General features: G+C 45.1%; 2 protein-coding genes across 5 annotated transcripts in view; one reads left to right on the top strand and one right to left on the bottom strand.

Moving 5' to 3' along the window:
• The window catches only part of oc90 (otoconin 90), a 433,801-nt gene that overhangs the window by 29,081 nt on the left and 379,720 nt on the right, over positions 1 to 25,000 (top strand). The gene's annotated exons all lie outside the window — the stretch shown is intronic.
• Positions 1 to 25,000, bottom strand: part of efr3a (EFR3 homolog A (S. cerevisiae)) — a 99,303-nt gene that overhangs the window by 872 nt on the left and 73,431 nt on the right. For all 4 annotated transcript variants that reach the window (XR_009673907.1, XM_061043587.1, XM_061043589.1 and 1 more), the window contains 16 exons: positions 17,579 to 17,657; positions 15,605 to 15,740; positions 12,992 to 13,159; positions 12,766 to 12,880; positions 11,520 to 11,571; positions 9,218 to 9,390; positions 9,013 to 9,088; positions 5,684 to 5,845; positions 5,366 to 5,497; positions 5,068 to 5,135; positions 4,001 to 4,128; positions 1,578 to 1,663; positions 1,326 to 1,374; positions 1,084 to 1,187; positions 683 to 732; positions 1 to 569 (listed from right to left, as the gene is read on the bottom strand). The exon at positions 1 to 569 is cut by the window's left edge. Coding sequence is in view for 3 of the 4 variants with exons in the window: in XM_061043587.1 (XP_060899570.1) it covers positions 464 to 569; positions 683 to 732; positions 1,084 to 1,187; positions 1,326 to 1,374; positions 1,578 to 1,663; positions 4,001 to 4,128; positions 5,068 to 5,135; positions 5,366 to 5,497; positions 5,684 to 5,845; positions 9,013 to 9,088; positions 9,218 to 9,390; positions 11,520 to 11,571; positions 12,766 to 12,880; positions 12,992 to 13,159; positions 15,605 to 15,740; positions 17,579 to 17,657 (1,684 nt within the window). In the remaining variant the exon portion in view is untranslated. The remainder of the gene's footprint in view (positions 570 to 682; positions 733 to 1,083; positions 1,188 to 1,325; positions 1,375 to 1,577; positions 1,664 to 4,000; positions 4,129 to 5,067; positions 5,136 to 5,365; positions 5,498 to 5,683; positions 5,846 to 9,012; positions 9,089 to 9,217; positions 9,391 to 11,519; positions 11,572 to 12,765; positions 12,881 to 12,991; positions 13,160 to 15,604; positions 15,741 to 17,578; positions 17,658 to 25,000) is intronic.

The raw sequence follows: 25,000 nt of genomic DNA, 5'->3' as shown, positions 1-25,000 counted from the left end.
AGGAGAGAAGATCTCCAAATGAAAGCACGTCATGTCTGTTTGTTCGTGGAGACTCGTGTGTGTGTTTTCTAGTTTCAGGGATGAAGAGAGGGATCAACAAAGTGCAGCAGATCGGTCCAGGTTAGCTTCAGGCTAACAGTTAGCATGTGAGCCGAATATTGGATTCAAACAAACAACCTCCACGTGTTGACACTCTTAAACTTCAGAGGGGATTTGGAAAACGTGTTGCTGGTGCTCTAAAGAAGTTAAAGGAAGTGATTTAAGTTTATTTATTTGTTTGTTTGGAAGAGAGGCGACCTGTTTTTGCTGCATTTGGTGTTCCTGTTAGCATCCCCGTTACCTTTGAGCTAACTGATTTAATGTGATTGAGTAGTTCTCTTTTTTTTAAATGTATAATTCAGCCATGTGTGTAGAGGTGTGTGTGTGTAGAGGTGTGTGTTGGTGTGTGTGTGTGTGTGTGTGATCAGTAGACACACAGGTCTGGAAACTTCATCTCGTAGACGGGGACCGACTGATGCTGCGTGTGTCCCGATGAGATGGAAACCACTCCGGACGGGCTGGGTGGAGGCCTGAGGGGGGGGGTGGGGGAGACGACAACAACAACTGAGTCCCCTCACTGTGAACAGATACTGTCTCAGAGTGTGTGACTATAAAGGTTTCACAACATTAAAAGACGACTTACCGTATTGTGAGCTCGAAGATTTGTGCCAGACGGTCGTGCAACATGTTGGCCTGCGGATTAAAGAAGAAGAAGATCATTCAGAGTCATTAAATTCACTTTACACACACTGAGATACACACACATGCAAAAACAGGATCCGACTGCTCATGAAGGAGCGCCCGAGCAGAATTGGGGGGGTCCAGTGTGTTGATCCATGACCCCTCAGCATTGATCAGGAAGTGACCTGGCACCTCTCCAGCTCCCAGGCTTGGTCAGCATCGAGACTTGACCCAACGACCCTCCATACCCGACCCAACTTCCCTACAGACTGATCTACAGCCGCCCCCAGTTGACTTAAAAATACTCAACTATGACACTTAAAGACCCTCTTTTGAAAATCGCTGATTCATCGTGTTTCGTACCTTGGACTCGCAGTGCGCAGCGATCTCCTCAAACGGAGCCTTCTGGAACTTCTCCATCACCTGACGCCTCTTCTCCCTCTCCTGCTCCTCCAGACCCGTGGTATCTGAACACAGGAAGAGCTGCGTGAGCCGAGTCTTTACAGAGAGTCTCAATCATTCACAGGACTCTGATGTAAAACGTTACAGCTTCCTGTCCCAGGAGGAGGGAGGCGGGGTTAAAGGAAAAAACATCAAGATCTTACCGATGGCCTTCTTCAGGGTCTCAAACGTGATCTCCTCAGCCAGCGGAGACTGCACACACAAAGGGAAACAGAAAGAACAGGTTTGACTCTCCTGAAATGTGAAGGAGGCGGAGCTCTGCACAGGAAACTTAAAGGATACCGTTCTTTTTTTTTGTGATCTGTCAACCTTGTAAGAACTAACATGACTCAGCAGATTTCTTTTTGTTTGTCCTCCAGTGATAAGGGTGTGTGTGTAGTGGAGTTTGGACTGACCTTGTCGGGGAGGCTGTTGGACATGATGTCCACCTGAAGGGAGATGGTGTCAACGAAACTCTTCCTCCTGGTCAGACGGTCTTCATCTGCAGAGCGAGACACATTTCACCTTCAGATTAGAACTCCATCAGATAAACCTCTCCAAGGTCGTCGGATTATCAAAGTCATGACGCAGTTCAAAGAAGAACAAAAAAAATCATCTTCTTTTTGCCCAGGCAAACTAGAACGCTGCAATGTACACTTTCATCTCTGAGTGGTACGATCACCCGGCGTCCATCGTGCCTCAGTGTTCACTGCTCGATGGACGCCGGGCGATCAGCTGCTCCCGATCGGTCGGATGACTCTCTGACATGTTTTGATATTTTTAGTCGTAGGACTCCACACACTCACACAGACCGATTCCTCGACTCAGGAACTTTTCTTCTCTCCAGATTTCACCTTCACAAACTGACAGACAGCGACTGAAATCACCACGGCAACAGCAGGCATGCCCTCAACCTTAATGGATTTCTCCATAGTTACATTCCCCGACCTTTAACACAGCACCGTGCACGAGAACAAACACAAACCAGACTACACTTCAGAAGTCTACACGAGGTCAGATAAGACGTACTCACCGCGACAGGTCCAGACAGAGAGCAAAGCAAAGAAAAGTGGTATAAAATGATCATTTCATTTCCTGTTTGCAGTATGATGACGTCTACGTCTACTTACAGCAGCTATCACTGGACGTCTCAGAGGCTACAAGGAGAGATCTGGATGTGTTTGAAGGTGTGTGTGTGGTGGTTTGTTTTCTGTCCCTGTGTCTCTGTGTTGAAGCTTCAGGGTTTGTGGGTTCTAAAGGAATCTGTCAGAGGGAGGCTACATTCAACACGGCTGAAACAAAAAGACATCTGATTGTCTCCTCACACTGCACAGGCTGCTTCCTGTTCCACTTCAATCAAACAGCAACACATTTAGGATGTTTGACCTCCTTCCTCTTAATGCCCTGACACACCAAGCAGATGGCAAAGAACAAAAAAAGTTGCACTTGAACACACCGCAAAGACTACAGCCGACAGTCAACCACCACGTACGTTCTGCTCAGGAAATAACTCTCCATGCCAGCAGGGGGCGGTAGTCCGTTGTTTATGATATCAGAAGACCATTTTCACACCGCTGTCGCTCACCACTTGTATTATAGGTCGTCTACTAATGGAGAATAATGTCTGATGAAAAGTAGAAAATGGCGCTGGCGTTGTCAGTTCTTTGTCTTTTAGTGGAAAAAGAAAAGAAGAGGAGGAGGAGACAAAGAAGGAGAAACCGCACTAATGGGTGAAAGCATGGAGACTACAGAGATATGCTCAAGGGGCTTTACTGAACCTGAGAGGAGGGCTGGAGAGAAATGAAACCTCCCAACAGCCAATCAGAGAGATTCCTCTCACCAACGCCGAATAAAATATAAAACCTGCCTTGAATTTTCTCAAAGATGAATGGATCACAAACAAACCGATTTAAGACATTTAGGATTGATCAAGTCGTTTTCAGTGTTTTGATAATCGTCCTGTTCTAAAGTCAGGAGATCGGAATCAGCAGGAACACTAAAGGTTTCTACTGGACTGCACAGGGACCTGGTCTACAGCTGGGCTCTCACACGTTACCTCTGGACGTCTGCTTGCACCTGTGGAGGATCTTTCCTACTGTGTAAAGCACTGATGTTACATGAGAGCAGAGAGAAGACAAGAGAAGAAGAACCCTGAATGTTAGGGAAGAAGAGCCCAACATCTGAAAACATCTGGACTCCAGAGGTACATCCACTCTGTTTTAGTGACTATTTTATTCTATACGTTTACTCGAAAAATGAGCAAAATGGGGATTTAGAACGATTACCATTTTTATTTTAAAGGTCCAATCAGTGAGATGTGTAGTGAGTGAGATGATAAAGGTATCTCACTATCTGATCATTAAGGAAACATGTTGAAGTGCTGGCTTCTCTGACAACAATGCAGCAGCCAGTATGTCCTCCTTCTAACTTTAGATTCTGCTCCTGAATGCTCTGGATTTGTTTGGACCAGAGAAGGTAGGAGGTTTCAAGGCGACCCAACACGGCCGTTTTGGACGCCCCTCTGTTTGTCAGAGGGGCGTCCTTCTTGTTGGAGAAGCAGCTGGTTTTGTTCATAAAATCTTGCAGAGGTTCACGTTCTAATGTAATTAAGATAAACTCAAACTGTAAAAACTCTTCAGGTGCACGACCACAAAAAGACAAGAAAGTAGAAAAGTCAGAACACACAACGTCTTTTTTATCTGGGCGGCAGAGCAGCGTACAGATTAGCCAAACAGACTTCATCCACGTTGATGAATTTTTAAAATAACAGATACTGTATCGTCTGAAAACACAACGTATCAAAATGTATGAAAGTATGGAAAGTATTTGTCATCGTCACCTGTGACCTGAGGAATGTAAGGAACCGACAGCCTCTCTGCGTTGTACCCCGGTCCTGCCAGACACTCGGCCATGTCGGCCGTCTGGAAGTACAGCGGCCTGTCCTCTTTATCCAAAGATTCAGGAAGTCTGGGGAGGAAACGTAAACACCATGATCGATGACAAAGATCGTAAACGTGTCGAGGATTCAGGATAAATATTCTGGGTCATGTACGCCGAATAAAGCAGAACAGAGCTGTCCAGAAACTCGTCACAGCTCGCGTCCAAATTTAGAATCTGAAATCCCGTCTTCCGCTGCAGACGGTGATAGAAGCAGCTGGATTACAAAATCAGAAATAGATCCTGCTTCTCATAATCTCATAATCAGGTTTTATCAACAGATGTCTGCGGATTTCTGGGTCAAGCTGAGAATGATTGCAGGATTTGTTCACATGAAACTCATTCAACTTTTGGTTTCCAGGATGTCTGGAACCTGGAGGTGTCAAATATCACTGAGACGCCTCGGTTCAATTCCTCGTCAGACCAAATAAGGAGAGAAATTAGAAAACTGTCCAGGCTAGATGGTCACCTGCTGTTTATTAGTATTTGGTTCACTTCCCTTGTTTGGGTCAAATCACGTTCTCACCTATTGCAAACCCAACTCCGGTGCACAACCCCCTGTTTTTAAGCGGACCAGAGTTTGGTTCTTTGGTCCGCACCAGATATCGTTTGAGCGTTCAAACCGCCCCAAAGCAAACAGACGACCTGACAAAGCGAATCAGAGTTCCTTTCAAACGGACCAAACAGCTCAGGTGTGAATGAACCCTGAATAACCCAAACAAAAAGGAGCTGGGGGAGACTTCCTGTATCAACATATTTCTGTTTGAACCAAAAAGTACTGATGTTTGAAAGCCAGCCCCAAAACCTTGATGGTTCATAATGATGTTCACCAAGTCAAATACTTCCCACCACTATCATAAAATGTTTTTTCTTTAACAGTTTTTAGGGCGAATTCAGTCATTCAGATACATCCTTCTCTAAAAATGTAATGAAACTGAACCTCCTCTGTGCAGAGAGGTGGACACTTACGGACACTTGTCTCTGAAGACGTGCTCTGGGAGGAGGTACGGGGCATCCATGTTCCTCAGCTCAATGACCTGAAGAGGACACAACACAAAAAAGTGAAGCAAATAAAGACAAATAAAGACGACAGTAACTGCAGATACTGTAGGTCAAACAGGCGAATATAGCATGACATCATCAGCATATTGATTAACCTTCAGTATTCAGTCTGCAGAGCATCATGAGAGAAACATTCACGATAAGAACATCAACAAAGACTCAAAATGGACACAGCATGAAGCCAACTGAAGAGTTAATGGAGCACCTTGCTGACGTGCTGACAGAAAGGGGGGTTTGCGATCATCTGGCTCAGGAAGTTGAGGTACGCTGCCACCAACGCCATGATCCCGCAGCGAATAAACATGGGCATGTTCTCCTCATTAGACAGAACCATGTCCTGCACAGACAAGGAACAAAACATCCCAAACTATAACAAACAGCACAGCATCCCAGAGCAGTACATCACAGACACATATAGAGAGGAGATCCTCAAATCCTCAGGTAACAACCGAGACGCACCTTTTAAAATAACACAAGATCTAACCTAACGTTTACAGTCTGTTGGGATTAAACCAGAGGTTACCTGCAGAGCGATGGCGAGCCGAATGAGGTCGATGACCACCTCCTCGTTGGCCAGCTCGATGGTCAGAACGGCCAGAGTGGTAAAGAGCAGCTCAAAGTTTTTATGGACGTTATCCTCCTCTTTAACACCCAGATAGATGTGACGGTAGAGCTGCTGGCCGTGCTGCAGACGAAAAGATGGAGAGAGCGTAAAAAAGAAAGTTTAAGAGAAAAAGAGATCAATTAAAAAGGATGCACAGTTCAAAGTGGAGAGAAAGAAAACAGCCAGGACTCTGTGTTTTGCCCCAGATTTCCATGTATTAGGTTTGTTTTTGTTGACTCAGCATGTTTCTGGGCGCTCAGTTGAGTTTGAGAGTGGATACAATTCAGTGATTGTACGGTGGAATTAGTATAATCACAGTGAGGTGAAACACCAAGTGGATAAAGTTTGTTCTAAAACGAGGGTGAACCTTGTGTTGTCCCGTGGACGTGGAGTTGGTCTGCTTCCTGTTGGACAGACAGGTGACAAACACAGATGGTTAGCTTGTGCTAACGCATGTTAGCTCCAGTTTGAATTTTGTGTTTACAAACTGCAACCAACATTTCTACTGACTCCACCTTTAAGATCTTCAGTCATATTTGAACTGGAAGCCACAAGGAGAAGAAAAAGCCGAGGTGTTCCATTCAAGCTCATAGGTCAGCAAATACGATTATTTTTCAAATCCTGTTTGGCATCTCGTAAAGACACAAAAGTTATGTTTACATATTTTACAAACACACAGAGCAGAGGAGCCGACACTGTCAAGGTTTTGGTTCGGAAACATTGCCAATCTATTTGTGTAATCTGGTCAGTATTCAAGAGTTCACCTGCAATATTTAGTTACTAATAACAGGAAGTGGGCGGCAGTAGCTCTGTGGGCGGCAGTAGCTCAGTCTGTAGGGACTTGGGTTGGGAATCGGAAGGTCGCCGGTTCAAGTCCCGGCACGGACCAAGTCCGGAAATTGGTCTGGTAGCTGGAGAGGTGCCAGGCCACTTCCTGAGCACTGCCGAGGTGCCCTTGAGCAAGGCACCTAACCCCCCCCCCCCCCCCACAAGCTCAGGAGCGCCCGCCGTAGGGCAGCCCCCTCACTCTGAGACCTCTCCATTAGTGCATGTCCACAGGATCCTGTTTGTGCATGTGTGTGTATTTCAGTTCATGTTTGTGTAGCATGTTTACTAGACAGAGTGTAAAAATGAATTTCCCCTCGCGGGATCAATAAAGTATAAATTCTTCTTCTTCTTCTTCTTAAATGATCCAGTCATGTGTTGCATAGGTTTTATGTTGCTGTGGTTTAGAAAGGGGTGCTGATATCTCCTTATCTGAACTAGTATCAGTAAGGAGTTTGAAATTCTGGCTTTGTGATAACCATTCTTCAGACTTCAGACTCCCACTGAAGCGGGTGTCCTTCTGGCTGCCCTTAAAAATCATCATGTCACATCTTTTCAGCCTGGTTGCTTCTGTGACCTCTGGAACCAGCAGGTTCTTGGGATTTCCCATCGACAAGCAACTATGACCGTCTGCCACATGAAGGCTTTGAAAACATGACTTCCTCCGATGACCCAGAATAAGACCTGCTGACCGCACAGTCCCTGTTCACCTTCAAAGCATGATTGGGCTTCTCAGGTCAGTCTGGCTGCTACGACCTCAACACCTGGTGGAGGTCAGTTCTGCTCCACCTCTGGTTTAAGGAAATCAGGATGCCCAATTTTAACACTTCTCTGAAATGGTTCAGACTATAAGGGCAGCAGATAAATCAAAAGAGGGAAAGTGATTTACTGATACTAGGGATCGAATGAAACATGAAATCCATGATACTATACGTATAACTATATAAAAATATGATTTTATTATGATTTATTTTATGCGAGGTGATAAGACTTATGTAAATCAGTGTACTTCTTGTGATGAACGATACAACAGAAAAGTCAAAGTACTTGGTCTTTTTCGATTCTCAGATTTTTAAAAATTTTCAAAATCCAAAACAGAAAACGGCAACCAGAATTGACATTTTTAGAAACTTCAAATCTCATTAGGTTAACTGGTGACTCTAAATTGACCGTAGGTGTGAATGTGAGTGTCTGTCTCTATATGTCAGCACTGACGGTTAGGCTACCGGTGCCCCCTTGACAGCCCTGGATATTTCTATTGATCACCAGTCTCTTGGGATTTTTATTTCTCGTCAGTTTTCTGCTCAGCTCACATCTAAACTACTACTTTGACGTATTCTAGCACCCTCTGCTGGTTAAAATGATTATTGCAGAAGATATTTTGGTCCAATCGATTTAAATTGACCATATTTTATGGACATATCCGTAATCAAATTATTAAAATAACCATTTACTGTCCCCCTAGGTCACATATTGTACTCCTCCTCCTCTGCAGCAGCTCACTCATTTACAGTAATGAGATTGTTATTGTGTGAGAAAATGCAAATGAAAATGCCCCCGTGCCATCGGCTGAATGATTAATCCTATTAACTCTGAATCAGCCTAAAAATAACCGAGTGTGTCAGAGGCCTCGCTCTGCAGAGACGCTCTTTTATGAAACAAATAAAAATGAGTCCTCAGCCTTGCATTCATCTGCTTGACGTGGAGCCTAATGGGAAGTGAAGGCCAGCAACGTTTCCTCCACTAATGAATACCAATCAGATGCCGTTAATGACCTCTGACGCTGAATGAGAGCTGCAGCGCCGTCCTGTGACAGCCACAGCCTGGCGGCCCGTTCTTTCAGGTGTGTGACGCGCGGGTAAAGGTCACCGCTCAGGTGTGAGTCACAGGTGAACGACTTAATCGGAGGGCTCTTTTAGAAATGTCATGTGCTGACGGGGAGCGGGCTCCTCACGTCGGGGTCGATAAGTTGTGTGAATCTTTTTGTTATTTCCATAAAGGGCTTCGTGTGGAGGACCAATCAGTGTCAGAATCAGATTTATTGGCCATGTTTGTTTACACATGAAAGGAATGTGACTCTGGTTTACTTTGTAAAAGCATTCAACATTAAAGGCCGGGTCGTTTCCTCCAGATCCACTTTTTAAGATTTTGGTTGAAAATGATCTTTAGGTCCTGACAGAAATTAATAACTTGTGTTCTCTGGAACAAAGGAACAAAGAAAACCCGTCATCTGTAGCAGTTTGTAAGTCTGTAAAAACTGACAGTAATGGACCGTTTGTTTGAAGCTGCATCGTCCCGTTGTTGTGAACGACCTCACCTCTACGTCTTTGGATAATGTTTGACGGGACTCGACTCTGACAGCAGGTGTTCAGAAACCTGAGAGTTTTTTTAAACAGAGCTGCAGTAAAACTTTAAATTCTCACCTTCTTCATGAATGCAACGTCTTGCTTGGAAATCTTCTCTCTTTTAATCTTCAGCGCTGCAACGTTAGGAATTATTCTGAAACAAAGAAGGAGACAAAATGAGAACGAGAGCAGCCACAGCCGTCTGATAAACATCCCTGAACACTCCTGTGAGTCAGTAGCTTTGGATATGTGGGGTATGCAGTCTGACACGTGTAACTTGTACCTGATGCCGCGTAGCTTAGCCCGGTTGTCATGACGATCGATGATGTTGTGCAGGATCTCCAGCACCAGCTGCCGCAGCTCGCTGTCCTCCATCAGCGAGATGGAGAAGAGCGGATCCAGGAAGGGAGGAGGCAGAGCGGCAGCCATGGACTTGGACTTGAAGCCGGAGGTTACCTGAGGTAGAGAGGAGAGGGGGTGGGGGGTGGGGGGAGACAGAGTGAGTCGACTTTTCGCAGCGTGACGGGATTAATCAACAGGGAGGGTCGTTGAGGAACAGCGCGTCAGCAGAGCTTAAAGGTTACGTTCACAAGTAGCTGAATCTGTCCCATTGTTGATCTTTTTCTCTCACACATTACTCTGAGGTTTTTAGATCAGTGTGAACAGCAGGGGGGGGGGGCGTTCTGATTTGGAACAGCTTCTGTGACTCACGTTAGACTTTTACCTGGACGCCATACTGATGCAGCATCAGTGCTCCACACAAACACCGGCTCTCTGGACCGACCGGGGATTATTTAATACTTTAAAGATTGTTCCTTTACTAAATCAATCCTCCTGATGTGTCAGAGTGTGGTCACAAAAAAAAAACACAAGACAGATCAAAACTAAGCAGGGTAGAGGGGCGTCAGGTGGCCTCGTGGTTAGTGCACATATACAGAGGCTTTAGTCCTCCAAGCCGGCGGCCATGTTTGGATTTTAAGTGCAGCTTCTTTCCTGCATGTCCCTCTCTCTCTCTCTCTCTCTACACTTTCTCTCTCTCTCTCTCTACACTTTCTCTCTCTGTCTCTCTCTCTCTCTCTCTCTCTCTCTCTCTCTCTCTCTCTCTGTCTCTCTCTGTCTCTCTCTCTCTCTCTACACTTTCTCTCTCTCTGTCTCTCTCTCTCTCTCTCCCACTCTACACTTTCTCTCTCTGTCTCTCTCTCTCTCAAAGTGTCAAATCTGTATGTGGAGGGTCTGGATTTTACTATGAGTAGTGCTCTGGTTTCTGTTTGTAGATTGGAGTATTGACCAATCACGTGTCAGCAGCCTTTGGTGTATGCTGGAGAAACAGAGAACTGGGAGGTCGAGGGCCTCCAGTAGTGATCACACCTCACAGATGAAGAGAGCGAACCAGCGAGTGATTCTGCGTCTGCCTCCACCCTGAGCAGCAGCCCTCCAACATCTGAGTTCTACCCTGATAGTCTGCAGTGTCACACACACACACACACACACACACACACACACACACACACACACACACACACACACACACACACACACACACACACACACACACACACACACACACACACACACACACACACACACACACACACACACACACACACACACACACACACACACACAGGTCCCATCTGCAGCTGCGTGCGATTATAAATATTGTGCCCTTTCACCCCTCCTCCAGCTGCTCTGAGACGCCAGGTGGTGGCAGCGAGCAGGAGGTGGAGCGAGCCGAGGGGAGCTGAGGACAGACGGATGCTGTATGAGATCGCTCTGAGACCGTGCACGGACGCCTGAAGTGCACGAGGATGTGTGTGTGTGTGTGTGTGTGTGTGTATCACCGCTGGGTGTGTGGGTGCCACCTGTGCCTCCTCATGTCAGTGAGATGAGGGTCTCTCTCTCTCTGTGAAGGAGAAGGAAACGGCCTGAAGAGCTTGAAGTGTTAAACGGTCAATATGGAGTAAATAATTAAGATGTAATTAATGTTGGGAAGAAGCTGTTCTGACACTAAATCAGTTCAGAAATAAATGAGCTGCAGGAAAGAACTTCAGCATCCATTGGTTCATTTTATCTTCTACTCTATTTATTTAAAGGTTGGCCAAAGAAAAAACAAAGCCTCAGACTTTTCCCACCAGTCAGGGGAAGTAATGATCCATCCTGAGCAAACCAAAGACTGACTGGCAGATTCCACAGGATCCGTGTGTGCAGCGCTCTGTCTCTGGCATCACTCTATCCTAACACACTGGGTCTGTTTCTGAAGCTGAAGAACATCTTTGAGAAGCTGGACCCCGGGGCTTTCACAAGATCCCAGGAGAATGTCAACATCACACGGGAATAAAGACAGCAACGTGCAAACAACAGGTTACTTTACTATCTGAGGAGAGGCTGCATGTGTGAACGTGTTCAAATCATAATAATGATATATTTTATTTATAACGCACTTTACATTTAAACGAAAATCAACAATTTCTAGTGCTACAATTTCAATAAAACCATAAAAACAGAAACAATAGTCAAAGGTAAAATCAGAGTAGAACCTAAACACAAAACAAGATCTGAAAGCAGTGTTGAAGAGAAGGACTCACCATGATGAGAGAGCTGAGCAGCATGGTCTGAATCCTCTTCGTACCCTGATGCCTGAGTGAACAAAAAAAACAAAACCAGAAGAGAAAGAAAGAAATGATTATCAGTACATTCAGCCTAGTATGAATAATATGCAGCCAGCGTGTTACAGATCCAAACTTATGACCTCCAACTCCCGATTTGTCTGAATTAAAGTTCTGGATGTTTGACAGTGGAGTCTGGTTGCTTTAAGAGAACGATGTCACAGCTGTTTCTGATCCAGTAACATCAGGATCCAGTGAGTTCGAGCTCTCTTTAGTTGGGTTTACTGGTTGTTAGTTAGGTCTCCTTTCCATCCACAGTGAAGTGTGTGTTAATCTGACCTCACTTCACCTCCCCCCCTGATGCCCTGAAGAGAATCCAGCTCCCGGGTCACTGAGACGACTGCAGGCTTCCCGCACAAAAAAAAAGAAAGAGAAAATGGAAAAAAAAAACTAGCTAATCCCTCCGGACTAAGGGAGAGCAAGGACGGATAATACCAAATCAAACGAACACTCTCCTCATCCTCCTCCTCGTCCTCCTCACAGACCATCAGCCTCACTCGCTCGCTCTCTTATCCTTTTCGGGTAATTGCCGGAGGAGGGAAATTCGACTCGCCATTACAGAGTGGAGTTCTGAAGGAGCAGCACCCTCACAGCGTTTTAAAACATCAACTATTAAGAGCTGCAGCCGCTCACACGACCTTGAATCTGCAGCCGCTCACACGACCTTGAATCTGCAGCCGCTCACACGACCTCGACTCTGCAGCCGCTTGCCGCTCACACGACCTTGAATCTGCAGCCGCTCACACGACCTTGAATCTGCAGCCGCTCACACGACCTTGAATCTGCAGCCGCTCACACGACCTCGACTCTGCAGCCGCTTACACGACCTTGAATCTGCAGCCTGCAGAGGTTGAACCTGACCCTCCATGATTTCCTTCTCTATCCACTGTCCTGTCTCTCTTTCATTTAAGCTGCAGTGACCCTGTGGTCATGATTCTATTGTTCAGTATGTTCTCTGTCTGTTTATTGTCTCTGTTTACTGTCTGTGTTTATTGGGCTAACTGAGAAGGAAAAGACGGTTTCCGAGCCAACAACGTTTCGAGCCAAACTCTGTCTACATCCAGGAGGAAGGACCTCTGGGAGCTCTGGTCTGATTGGCTGCAGCAGTGTGTGTGTGTGTGTGTGTGTGTGTGTGTGTCTTTTGGTTAATGAATGTGTGACTCACCCAATCTTCACCGTGTCCAAGGTGTGGCAGGGGGTCCCGTACACTGGCACTTTGCCCATGATGAACATCATGACTTCAGCTCGCTGGTAGTCTGGCAGGTTTCCACCGAAGAAGCCTGGCAGGAGGGCACGAGAGACGATGAGTCATCACTCCAACACAAACCTGAATATTTGGATTGTACACACTTTGTTTGTTGACACAGGGAAGGTGAAAAGTGCCGTCCTACCGATGGTCTGGATGATGGCGTTCTGCACGATCCTCTCCTCGCTCTCTTTTCCCCGCGCCGAGGACACGCTGGTGCTGGAGTTCCTCCTGGAGCTGTCGCCCAGCTCGAAGTCCACGCTCATCCTCAGGTGTTTGAGCAGAGTGTTGAACACCTCCAGCACTGTCGGGCCTGTGATCACATGCACAGAGAGCAACCAGACGAGACGTGTTTTAAAGAAGGAGATTTCTTTGCATATTAAAGGAGGCTATATTACTGAAAGATAGGGACACATCTCAACCTTTAGGCAAATGTTCCTGATCAAAGAGTGTCCCTGAGACGAGCTTGTTTTTCCTACTGACAGGCTCAGACTGACATTTAAGATCCCTTATTCTTTTTAAAGCCGGTTACGTTTTCATGAATTTGTTGGGGTGTCCCCGGAGAGCTTCAGGTGTTAAATACTGACATGAACTAAAAACAAACGCATCCCTCAAAAACGGCAACACCTCAGATCGTTTAGTAGAGTCAGAGGTTACCGAGTCACACCTCAAGCCTCTGGTGAATAACACAAGCAAGGATCTAGAGAGGAGGAGACGACGTCAGGAAGTGTAAACAAACAGCTTTAAGTCTGATCAGACACACAGGTGCTGACAGGAAGTGACTAGAGGTGCTGACAGGAAGTGACCAGAGGAGCTGACAGGAAGTCACCAGAGGCAGAGCATGACATCGACGGTTATTCTAGAGAGTTCTGATCAGCATCAAATCTATCCTAAATATCGTCCTTCAACAAAATGATGAAGGTCGTAGCCGTGTTCATAAAGAGCTGGGTCTTTAGCTTTTTCTTAAAGGTGCAGAGGGACTCTGCAGATCAAATGGCGTTTCGTCGTTCGTTCCACCACCGGGGGGCGACAGAGGAGAAGAGTCTAGTCAGAGACTTAGGACCATGTTTTGAAGGTTGGGTCAGCACCACTCAAACCTGCTGGAAGTTGCAATTGAAGCGTTGCTAAAAGTTTCCCTTCACTTCCAGTCTTTGTGCTAAGCTAGGCTAACACATCCAGGATGCATCTCTATGGGGGGGGGGGGGGGGGGGCACAGGGATTAAACTCACTTTGACAGAAGATTAAACAATAAATCTACTCCAACATAACGAGGGCACGTTACACAGTATCAAACACACTGCTATCCTACACCGACACACTGTAATGAGGTGTGTGTGCTGTGTTAACAAAGTGAAGTGCACGATGAACGACGCAGTAACACCCGGTATGTCGTGCTACACTCGAGTGCTTGCTGCTTTTATACTTTTCATCAAATACTGTTGCTCCTTCATGAAGGTGAACTCACTCCACTGGATGAATGACGCTCATTATACGATTCATCTGTGCTGCCTTCATCCTCTTTCTTTATTAGGATCCCCATTAGCAGCAGCATCAGCTAATCTATTCCCTGTTTATGTGTGAAAGAACAAATCTCTAAAAGCACAAAGCACTCATCTTAACTCCTGTAGTAAACCAATGAACAGACATGACTTCCTCTGTCATACTTGAATTATTTGATTACAAAGTAGGGCTCGACCGATATGGCTCCCGATATAACTCGGCCGATATCTTACTGAGCTCTATCTTCCATCTTAGTGTAAGGCATGGGAGCTACGGTAGGATGTGTGTGAATGTTGTGTGTGTGTGTTTTCGGGACGGGGGAAGGGGGCGTCGAGGGGATCTGGGAAACTGCTCTACATCTTCACTTCACGTTTATTTTTTTTAAATCTAACCACACTGATATACTGTACCGAGCCACAGATTGGGAGGAGTTGTGATTTCAATTTCCAAGGACAGGGCGTCGCTTTTTTTGGACTCTTGAATCATCCCTGAGCAGGAGGAAGATTTTTTATTTTATTTGTCCAGTTAGCGGCAGCAAAACACAATTCAGTTACACAAACAGCATAAATAATCAGCATCAGTATAAATCTAACTACATTCATTTTGAAGCACAGTTAAGTGGAGGTTATTTTTGACGATATATTTTCTTCTTCTCTTCCAGAATTCCCACCTCGTCATGGTCGAGGACTTTATGTACCACTAGATCCTTTCAGACCGCCGTTTCAAGCCGCCATATTTACACCCCGCTGGGACAAAGTGATCCCCCCCTCTGTACTGTCCTCTAGAGGTAGTAACAGAGGCGTTACAGAGGAGAGAGAGGATCAGCTGAGCCAGCGGGGGAGCGTGTGTGTGTGTGTGTGTGTGTGTGTGGAGCTCCTGCTGTGCCGTGCTTCCACAACGCCGGAACACAGTGTGACCTCACAGACTTGGACAGTGATATTACGACCTCGTGGATTCAATATGAATGTACAAAGACGTACTGACGGCACTTTTGCGGGAAAAATAAGCAGTCTGAAAGGGGTGACCATGGGAGCTGTATTTTGTGACCTCACAGCTCCTGGTTGGACTTCCTTAAGCAAACTGGTCCCATTAAAGAACGACCAGCAGCAGCTGAACACGGGAAACAGGTCTTTCTTCTTGGACCTGGGACGCGGCAACGCCTTGGTATGGCAAGTCCAACTGGGACTCGCTCATTCCCTTCAGTTTCATCAACAAATCAATTCATCGGTCAGTTGATACTGGGCGCTCTATAACTCACCCACTGAGCCTTTGGCGGCGATGGCGACCGTCTCCAGGAGGACCTGCACGATGCCGGCTCTGACCCGCGGCGTGTTCTTGTTGTTGTTGTCCAGGTGGCTCAGGACCTGCTGGATGACGTGGTGCGAGTGCTGAGCCTGGACGAGGAGGAGGAGAGAAAAACAAAGATCGTGTTTGGAATTAGTCATGTGGTTAAAACGTGACTGACCGGCTGCTTGATTCTCCTAAAGAAGTCAATTAAAGGGTAGATATACATTTTTCCCCAAAAGTCAAACACTTACTGCTTAAAAAACTTAGACATATGGGTTAATGTTCATCAAGCTATGGAGCTGCTCTGTGGTAACCATGGACACCAACAGAGCAGAAAATGTTTACTGGAAACGTTCAGGATGTTGAAGGACGATTTCCTCAGAGCTGCTGGATCTCAGCTACGACGTGCTCTTTGAAAAATAGTGAAGTCAGCAGAGCAGTCGACCGTGTCTCTGCAGGACAAGCAGGAGGCGAGCTTGTTTTTTTCATCGTTTAGATCTAACGAGACGCAGGCTGCTGTCACCTCGGAGGCAGACAGAGCAACACCTGGGAGAGACACGAGACGCAAAAATCTGCCAACTCCAGTCAAAGACAGACACGCACAAAAAACACCAGACACTTGAACGGAGTTGCAGCCACACAATCTTCTCGCACTCACACATCTGGACCCCAGAACACCTGAGTGTGTCCCCTGGGGCTGAAAAAAAGGGTTAAATATAATGTTTCATGTTACTCCTTCAAGCCTCAGTTAGAGAAGCCCCTGAAATGTGTTTTCATGTTTGTAACAACTTTGTTATAACTTTAAAGGAGCAGTATGTAACTCTGACACCTAGTGTTTAAAATGGGTACTGCAGTCTAAATTCTAAACATCATAGAGAGCTGTCTCTCCCCCCCCCTCCTCTCTAGAGTCCATGCTCACTCAGGTCACCATGTGGTGGACTCTGAAGCTTCAGTGTTTATCCAGCTCTGCATGGGTCTGTAAACCTTTCTGTGTTCTAACCTCTCTCCATTTTTCAAAAGCATCTCCAATATTGATCCTAGTTTGAGCACGTTTCTGCTCGTGGAGCTTATTAGAAACATGCAGAGGCTTTTTAGGTCGGGTACAATCACTTCTATCTGAACCACTTCTCTTGCCCGCTTCCATCGCTGCAACACCTGTTGACCTGATAACTGCTCTCATATCTGACAAACTGAGGGGCGTCCAAAACGGCCGTGTGGAGGTTGCCTTAAACCCGCATAACATGATTGGCCGCAGAGAAAACATCTTTTTCTTTCTCTCTCTCTTCTCTCTACAAGTTTTGGGTCATGAAAAACTTCCTGAGGCAGAGCTCTGACATAAAAACAAGCTTAAGAACAAACAGTAAAGTGAAGACCAGGTTTGGGGAACAACCCGGTCCCAATGAGAGAAGCAGGCTGACACAGCCTGGGAAAAGGACTTTCTAAGAACCAGAATTCATAGCTAAAAAATAACCCACAAGAGCAACAGAGGAGCTGAGCAGACGTCCAAAAATAGAGGGTCAGAGTTCCAGTGATCAGCTGGGTGCTGCCTCTGCCTGTGGAGGCTTCAGGGACACTGCTGAATTCAAGCCTCTGGCTGGATGACAGCCCGTCAACATGACTGACAGGTGCTGAAGTGAGATCAAAGAGAATGAGGAGGGCGGGGCTAGCAGTACATCTCGAGCAACAAAAAAAATATCATGAGAAACCGTTAAAGTCATCTGATGTAGTGTTTGTAGTACCAGTAGATTACTTGAAGTTTGTTTCTGCTCATGTTGTGTTAATCATTTCATGTACTTGTGTTAGTACCAATCAGCTGTTGCATGGCTTACTTCAACGTTACCATTATTGAAAATAAATGTAATTTAAACGCAACGTCTGTAAAATCTGCCACCATGTGATGCAGCCATTGGTCACTTGCTCCTGTGCTAACTTGTGTGTACTGTACCTGGATGGAGTACATGATGATCCTGAAGCAGGAAACTGCAAACTCGTTGGGGTCCCACAGGTGGTGGTTGTCCAGGTGACTGAGGAAGAAGAAAATAAAGACAGTCATAAAAAATATGCGCAGCATTAAGACGTAGACCCGACGATTCTTCTGTCAGTCAAAACCAGGAACAGAATCTTTATTGTTCTGGGCTGATTAACAGTCATATCTGACTTTAAACAGATTTATGTTTTTTGAATTATAAACCATAAACGAGACACCTTCATGTAGAAAACGTCAGCACTTGCCAACAGATTAAAAGCCTCAAACAATCCCTGATTGTGTCGCAGTGAGAGGGACCAATCAGGAGTCATTGTTGTTTTCGCCAAGACCTCCATCTTTGTCGTTTTCTCTTTGACCTCCATCTTTGTCGTTTTCTCTAAGACCTCCATCTTTGTCGTTTTCTCCAAGACCTCCATCTTTGTCGTTTTCTCCAAGACCTCCATCTTTGCCGTTTTCTCCAAGACCTCCATCTTTGTCGTTTTCTCTTTGACCTCCATCTTTGCCGTTTTCTCCAAGACCTCCATCTTTGTCGTTTTCTCCAAGACCTCCATCTTTGTCGTTTTCTCTTTGACCTCCATCTTTGCCGTTTTCTCCAAGACCTCCATCTTTGTCGTTTTCTCTTTGACCTCCATCTTTGTCGTTTTCTCTAAGACCTCCATCTTTGTCGTTTTCACTATGACCTCCATCTTTGTCGTTTTCTCCATGACCTCCATCTTTGTCCAGCAAAAGCATCTTATCCTCACTCTTTGACAGCCAAGGCTCGACATACAAGAATAATCCCATGTTTCATTTTGGAAGGCATCTTGTTTCTAATTTAAATTAGAGAACGTTTAAAGGTATGTGAGACTCCTAAAGAGCTGGTGAATAGTTGACTTCAATGTCTCGTTTATTACTCTGAATGTCGGACTGGACTGAGTTTGGGGTTCTGAGGTCCGATTACAAATTCCCAATTTTTGTGAAAACAACATTAAAATTCAATTCATGAGCAAAATAATGATGCATATGAACGTCAGATTGTTGAGTGAAATGGAGGGCTGCCTGCAGACTCAGATATAATTAGATAATGCAGAGGAGGATCAAATAAACAAAGAAAACAAGAAGAAGAGGAATGCCGAGACATCCCACCTCTGATCTTAGAAAACAGGGCAGGTACAGAAAGTAGAGGCGTGTAATTCCTCTTGAACTCTGAGCTGAAGCCACGGGGGGTCGAGATAAACACGAGGTCAGAGGTTTTGAGGTTTTTCTTTGATGAAGAAGATGTGCAGATGAGAGCGAGTGGGAAGATGGAGGATGACAGATTTACTAATCTCTGTGGGAGCCGACCTGCTGCCTCAAGGTACAATCATCTATTACATACATCTGCTATTTATGTCTGACAACACACACACACACACAGAGGCAGGAGGTTGACTTATTTACCCACCCACTTACAGCACGAGGAGCGTCAATAACATCACCGGCTTCAAAGCTGAAACCTCAAACTGAGTTTTAGAGGAGAGACCTGAACAGCCAATAACGGAGAGTGACTGTTATCCCACGTTGCAAAAAAGGTTTTTGGATGAAACTGGAAGAGGTCGATGTGCAGAATGAAACATCGCTGTTTGGGGGCGTGCAGTCTGCTGGCTGCTCTAACGCTCTCTACTCGGGTTGATGGCAATCATTGAAGTCGTCCAAAAAGGCTTACAGTCTTCAGATAACGCCGCTGTCAGCATGCAGGCTGCCATGAAGGAGCTCTGATGTGACAGTGAACTCGTGGAACAGGAAGGAGGAAGTGGTTGTTGACTGGTTGGTGATAGAGGAAGGCATGGTCAGTCCCCGTACTTCAGATCATTTATCTACACTTTGTTCTGAATACTTTGAGATTTAATCCAAAAGGTAACGGGTTGGTCGAGGTGCGTGCAAACATTCACCTCTCGTCAAACGAAAAAGAATTTATTTCAAAACAAAACAAATGAAACAAACAAAAAACAAAACAGAAGTCACAAACACAAAAAATAATCAAACCGACTTTTTATATTTGTTAAACACCATTTTTTTTTAAACAAAAATTTTAATCTGGAAAATGGAAAACTGCACATTCTTAATTCTTTCATACTCACAACAGCACTGAAGGAAAAGTTAATGGACAAACAGACTGGATTTCTATGGCTCTTAAGGACTACATTATGGCTCTAATGTCGTCTTCCAACCATGAAAGTGCTTTCACACATGTACAGACACACTGGAGGTCAAAGGTCATGCATGTACACACTCACAGAAGGTTAAAGGTCATGCATGTAGACGTACACTGAGAGCAGGTAAGTGCCCAACTGTCCATTAGTACGCACCACTTTCACACATTAAGGCTGATTGTGATGACTTCAGAACAACTGAGAGTTCAGGGTCTTAGTCGACATGTGAGCGTCTTCTGACTCATCAGAGCGCCTTCGCACCGCAGGTCACGCCTACACAAAGCAAACATCCTGGTCTTCATCAGTTGAAGTTTCAAAGTCTTTGGTAACTTCACCATTAGAGCTTTACAAAAAAAGAATCTAACATTTCCGGGTGTTAATATGTGCTGATAACTGCTGAAAAGTTGTTGACATTTTCTTAAAATGTCAGCGCCCACGGAGGTTACCTTTTTAAATCTTAAACATTTTTATCATGCAACATTTCTCAGAAAAAGGAAGCCGGGGCGATCTTTGTCGTCAGTCACTTAGCAACCATGTTGTGACTCAAAGCGCCAGGAGGATGTTTAAAAACTCTTTGGTTGTAAAGGCGAACAGACGCCGGATGGATTTAATGACGAGCTGCCAAAGTGAAGAATGGAACAAGTCTCCGACCTCGCCTTCCTTATGCCGACACCTCTCGGGTTTGGGATGTCACCCAATGAATCATGAACTTATTTCTTAAAGACGCTGGTGACAATTGATATTTTTCCCACAGGTTATTGATCACTTGCCCACATTTCTCCTGATTGGTCCAGATTCTGTTTTTTGAGAACTGAAGGTCAACGGGCTCAAAAACTTCGACGCGTCACGACCATCGTTGGTGTTTGAGTCTTTGAGGACTTGAATGTTTTTTCTTGTTGGTATGAGAGGCGTCAAAGCAGCAGCAGGAGATGATCAGGATTATTTCAGACCTCCATCTCATCTCTCCGCTCTCTGACCTTGAGCAGCTTTTAGACTCCACACACCATTAACACTTCATTCATGTGTGCAGCGGTAACCCTCGGCCTGAGGGCAAATCGCTGCCATCGACTTTGTGTCAGCTTAAATCAGAATGCTTTTCTTTTCTCACACTCGGTTTCTGCACCATGGACACGTGGCCGGCCGTACCTTCCATTACTCTCACCTTCTGATGGTAACTGATGGGCTGATTAAACCGTTTGAGGGGCAGATGACTCTTTGTTTAAACCGCTTTGTTTCTGAATACATCAGCTTTTTCATCAACTTGTGTTGTGGTGATTTTACAGATTCACTCATGACAGCGTTTGTGGTATAAAACACAACAACAAACACACATATGATCGTTGTTCTGAAACGTCAAAACGGAATGTTTTATTCTGAAAATAAACCGGATGTTTTAATGTTGTTTTGGTGTCTGACTTCCTGTTCCGCTCGATCTTTTTTGTGGTAAATTGATGCGTCGTGCTCCGGCATCCAGAAAGAATAGAAGCCTGTGTCTCTGCTATGGAGGACTCCGGACTGACGGAGCTGAGACGCAGCGCAGCAGAGCCAGTGGAATCAGAATCAGAATCAGATTTATTGGCCAGGTATGTTTACACACACAAGGAATTTAACTTCGGTGAACTGTGCTCTCTTATGTACAGGTACAACATTTAATATCAACAATACACATAATGACTAAATATGAAACAGTGCAGTGGTGAATAGTGCAGAAGATGATGAAGTAACATGATAATAAGTCAAATGCAGTTATGGGTCAATTAAACATGTCAACTACAGTGTTTACACATTGAAGTAAAGTGAAATCCTATCAGCTCTGCTGCCGGTGGAATTTAGGCTGGAGTGTTTTTAAATCTTTGGTGAGTCCATGTTGTCTGTGGGTAAATGTTTTCTAACGGGTATGTTTGCATCTTTACTGTTGAAACTAACTAAAGTAAACTGACTAAACTCATGATGAAACACTTTGTCAATAGTTTCACACGAAGGTTTGTTGGGAAGTGTTGTACTGAACTGTCCGTATGTTGTGTTGGGATTGCTCAATGAACATGATATAAAAATATCTGAGACCAAGACAAGGCCGAGTAAAAATGCTTTTGATTCTAAAGAGATTTATTTTTTGGGCTTTTTGGGCCTTTTTTTTAATGCAGAGATAGGACAGTGGATAGAGTTGGAAATCAGGGAGAGAGAGAGAGAGAGAGTAGGGAATGACATGCGTTAAAGGAGCCACAGGTCAGATTTGAAGGACCATAGCCTCCATACATGGGGTGTGCGCTCTAACCACTGCACCACCAGCGCCCCAAAATGCTTTCTATTCTGAGACGAGACCTTCAAAAAGTGGACTCGAGACACAGACTGATATGGATTACGACAACACTAACTTTAGGAACAACCTCGATGGTCCATTTTGTCCGGGGACTTAAAGTTTCACAGAGCTCGGGTGAAACCACATTGAGACTCAGATATTGCAGCGTGATGAATCATATACGATGACTCAGCAGCCAGCTTGAACAGTCTGTTGAGACTGATAAAGTAGTTTGTTGTGAAAGAAGAGAAAGGTATTTATGTGCAGAGTGGGAAGAGGAGCTGGAGAAAGAGAAACAGCAGAGGACAGCGATAAAGAGGATTGGAAGCCCGCTGTATGAGAACAGTTCACCAATATGACGTCAATCCAAAAAAAACTCCCCCCCCCCTTTTTAACCCCAATCCCTGCTATTTATAGTCTGAAGACACCCCCACCCTTCCTCCTCCTCCTCCTCTTCTCCGTCCATGCTGGAGCGCTGCAGAAGGACAAAACTGGTTTCACCCACGGACAGACAGACGAGGAAAACATTAAAGAGCGGACCGCAGTGATGGAGGCATTCTGTGTTCTGAGACTTTAACTGAAACTCAGCGCCTGTTAGTTTTGAGGGGTGAAGCTCTGTGTTCTCAAAGTGGAAAAAAAAAAAAAAATAATAATAATAATGATAATAATAATAAATAAATAAATAAATAAAAATAAAAATAATAAAAAACATAATAAAAAACATAAAATGTACAAAAGGTGCAATGTAGGAGCTGTGCAGTGGACTATGAGGAAAAAAAAATCTTAGTGTGTGTAACTACTCAGTATGTGAATCAGCCTCAGGAGGTGCCGGTCAGCGCGGCCCCCCTTTACTCGTTTACCACTGGTGCCTTATGTTGTCCCGTGCTTGCTACAGACGGACCTGTGTTCGGGTTTCTGATGTTCCTCTGCTCACAGGTTTTTCACTTTGTCACTACTGCTGTATTAAATAAGAAACGTGATGCATATCTATCACCTCAGACTGTGAAATATTTAGAGGCTGACATTAGAAAATAAAACGAGTTGAATAAAAGACGACCTTCCAGAGTCTGCAGCCAGTTCACACAATCCCCTCCAAGTGGTCACAAAGTTTTCTGCTTCACTCTCCAAACATTTTGTTTGAACTCTGCACACTGTCCCCTCTCATCACTCTCTGGGCTTACAGAGAACGGTCTCTGTGTGTCATTGCACCGCCTGATGTGTCAGCGTCTGGCCTGCAGGGGGCGCAGGATGCCAGCGAGTGTGCGGGTCACAGCCGGAGGTGATGCTGCCTGAACACAAACACACACACATCTTTACAGTAAGAGACGAGCGAGTGTGAGGTCGAGTGTCAGACTGACGATCAGTGCTGACGAGGACTCGATAACAGAGAGGAGGTGTTGCTGGGTAAAGCAAAGGATTGTGGGATTGTGTGTTTGACTGGAAGCAGACCTGACTGCAGGACAGCAGGGCGGCAAACAACAGTTAAAGGGTCTTTCCAGTGTGAGCCCCCTTTGTTACACACTGTGGGGTCTGAATGACTCACAGTGAGTGTCTGACAACATTACAGACAAGATCTCTTCAGAGATTGAGATTTTTTTTTTCAAGTGTAGGATGTTTTCTTTAATCTAGAAACTGAAGTAGTTAAATCGCTCTTTTCAAAGTCACCTGTCCAAACGGACAAAAAAAGTCACATTACCTTCTAGAATACGGAAGTTTCTTGTCCACCGCTGCCTTGACTGACAAAGCGACATACCCTCAGTGTTAGTTTTTAAACCCATATTTTTTCTGCTCATGGCCACTCATTTGGCCATGAGCGACCACCCTTTCAAGATGCCAACCACATGCACGTCGTTGAACTTCCGACTCTCACGCGAGGTGAAACACATCTCTAAGAGCTTCTTTTTGAACGTATATCCAGACTCTTCTCCTCTGTCGCCCCCCGGTGGTGGAATGAACTTCCAAACTCCATGTGATCTGCAGAGTCCCTCTGCACCTTTAAGAAAAAGCTAAAGACCCAGCTCTTTCATGAATACCTACTAACTTAATGATGATGGTCTCCATATTATTGATGATGATGATGGTAGTGACGATGGTTTTTGTTTGATAACGACGACTTATAAGATGGTTTCTATACTGATTAGAGCTCTCAAGAACTGCCCTCAATGTTGTGCTTTGCCTCTGGTCACTTCCTGTCAGCACCTGTGTGTCCAATCAGACTCAAAGCTGATCGTTTGCTCTTACTGACATTGTTCCCTTTTTTCTAGATCCTTGCTTGTGTTGTTCTTACTCTCTGATGTACGTCGCTTTGGATAAAAGCGTCTGCTAAGTGAATTGTAGAAATGCAGATATTTGAGCCATGCATGATGTGCAAAGAGAAAAGCTAGAGGGACACCGAGATGATCATTCCATCGTTCACTAGCGCGCTCTGTGAGATGCATCGACCAGACGACAACGACTACATTCTCTTTAACGATGTGACTGTAGAGCCAATAAGAATCAGGAAAAATCAGCTCATCATGTCCCGTGTCATTAAGTAGCTGAAGCCCCCTCCCCATCATCGATTATTTACAATCTAAAATATTCAAGAAGAACGTTGAATCCACTCGGGGGAGTCGAGGTGCAGCTCTCTGACTCAGAGTGGAAACAAAGATGGAGGTTTCATTTGAAACTTTCTCCAGCTGGTTATTTACTAACGCTGGCAGAGACATAATGTTCCTGAGAGAGACGGAGTGATTCACACAGCTGGAGACACTTTAATAAAGCCGTGATGGAAAGAAAGAGACGAGCAGAGGGTTTGAAAGACAGGCGAGACGAAGACGAGACGCACCTGCTTCACCTTGAAAACGACAGCTGGAAGACGTGTAATAAAAAGTCGGGGGCCCGCGGCGTGCATGCCGGTATTAGAATCCT

The sequence above is a fragment of the Labrus mixtus genome, chromosome 8, assembly GCF_963584025.1.
Source record: "Labrus mixtus chromosome 8, fLabMix1.1, whole genome shotgun sequence".
Classification (NCBI taxonomy): Eukaryota; Metazoa; Chordata; class Actinopteri; order Labriformes; family Labridae; genus Labrus; species Labrus mixtus.
The sequence above is the reverse complement of the archived record's forward strand: the minus strand, read 5'-3'. Positions and strand labels throughout refer to the sequence as shown.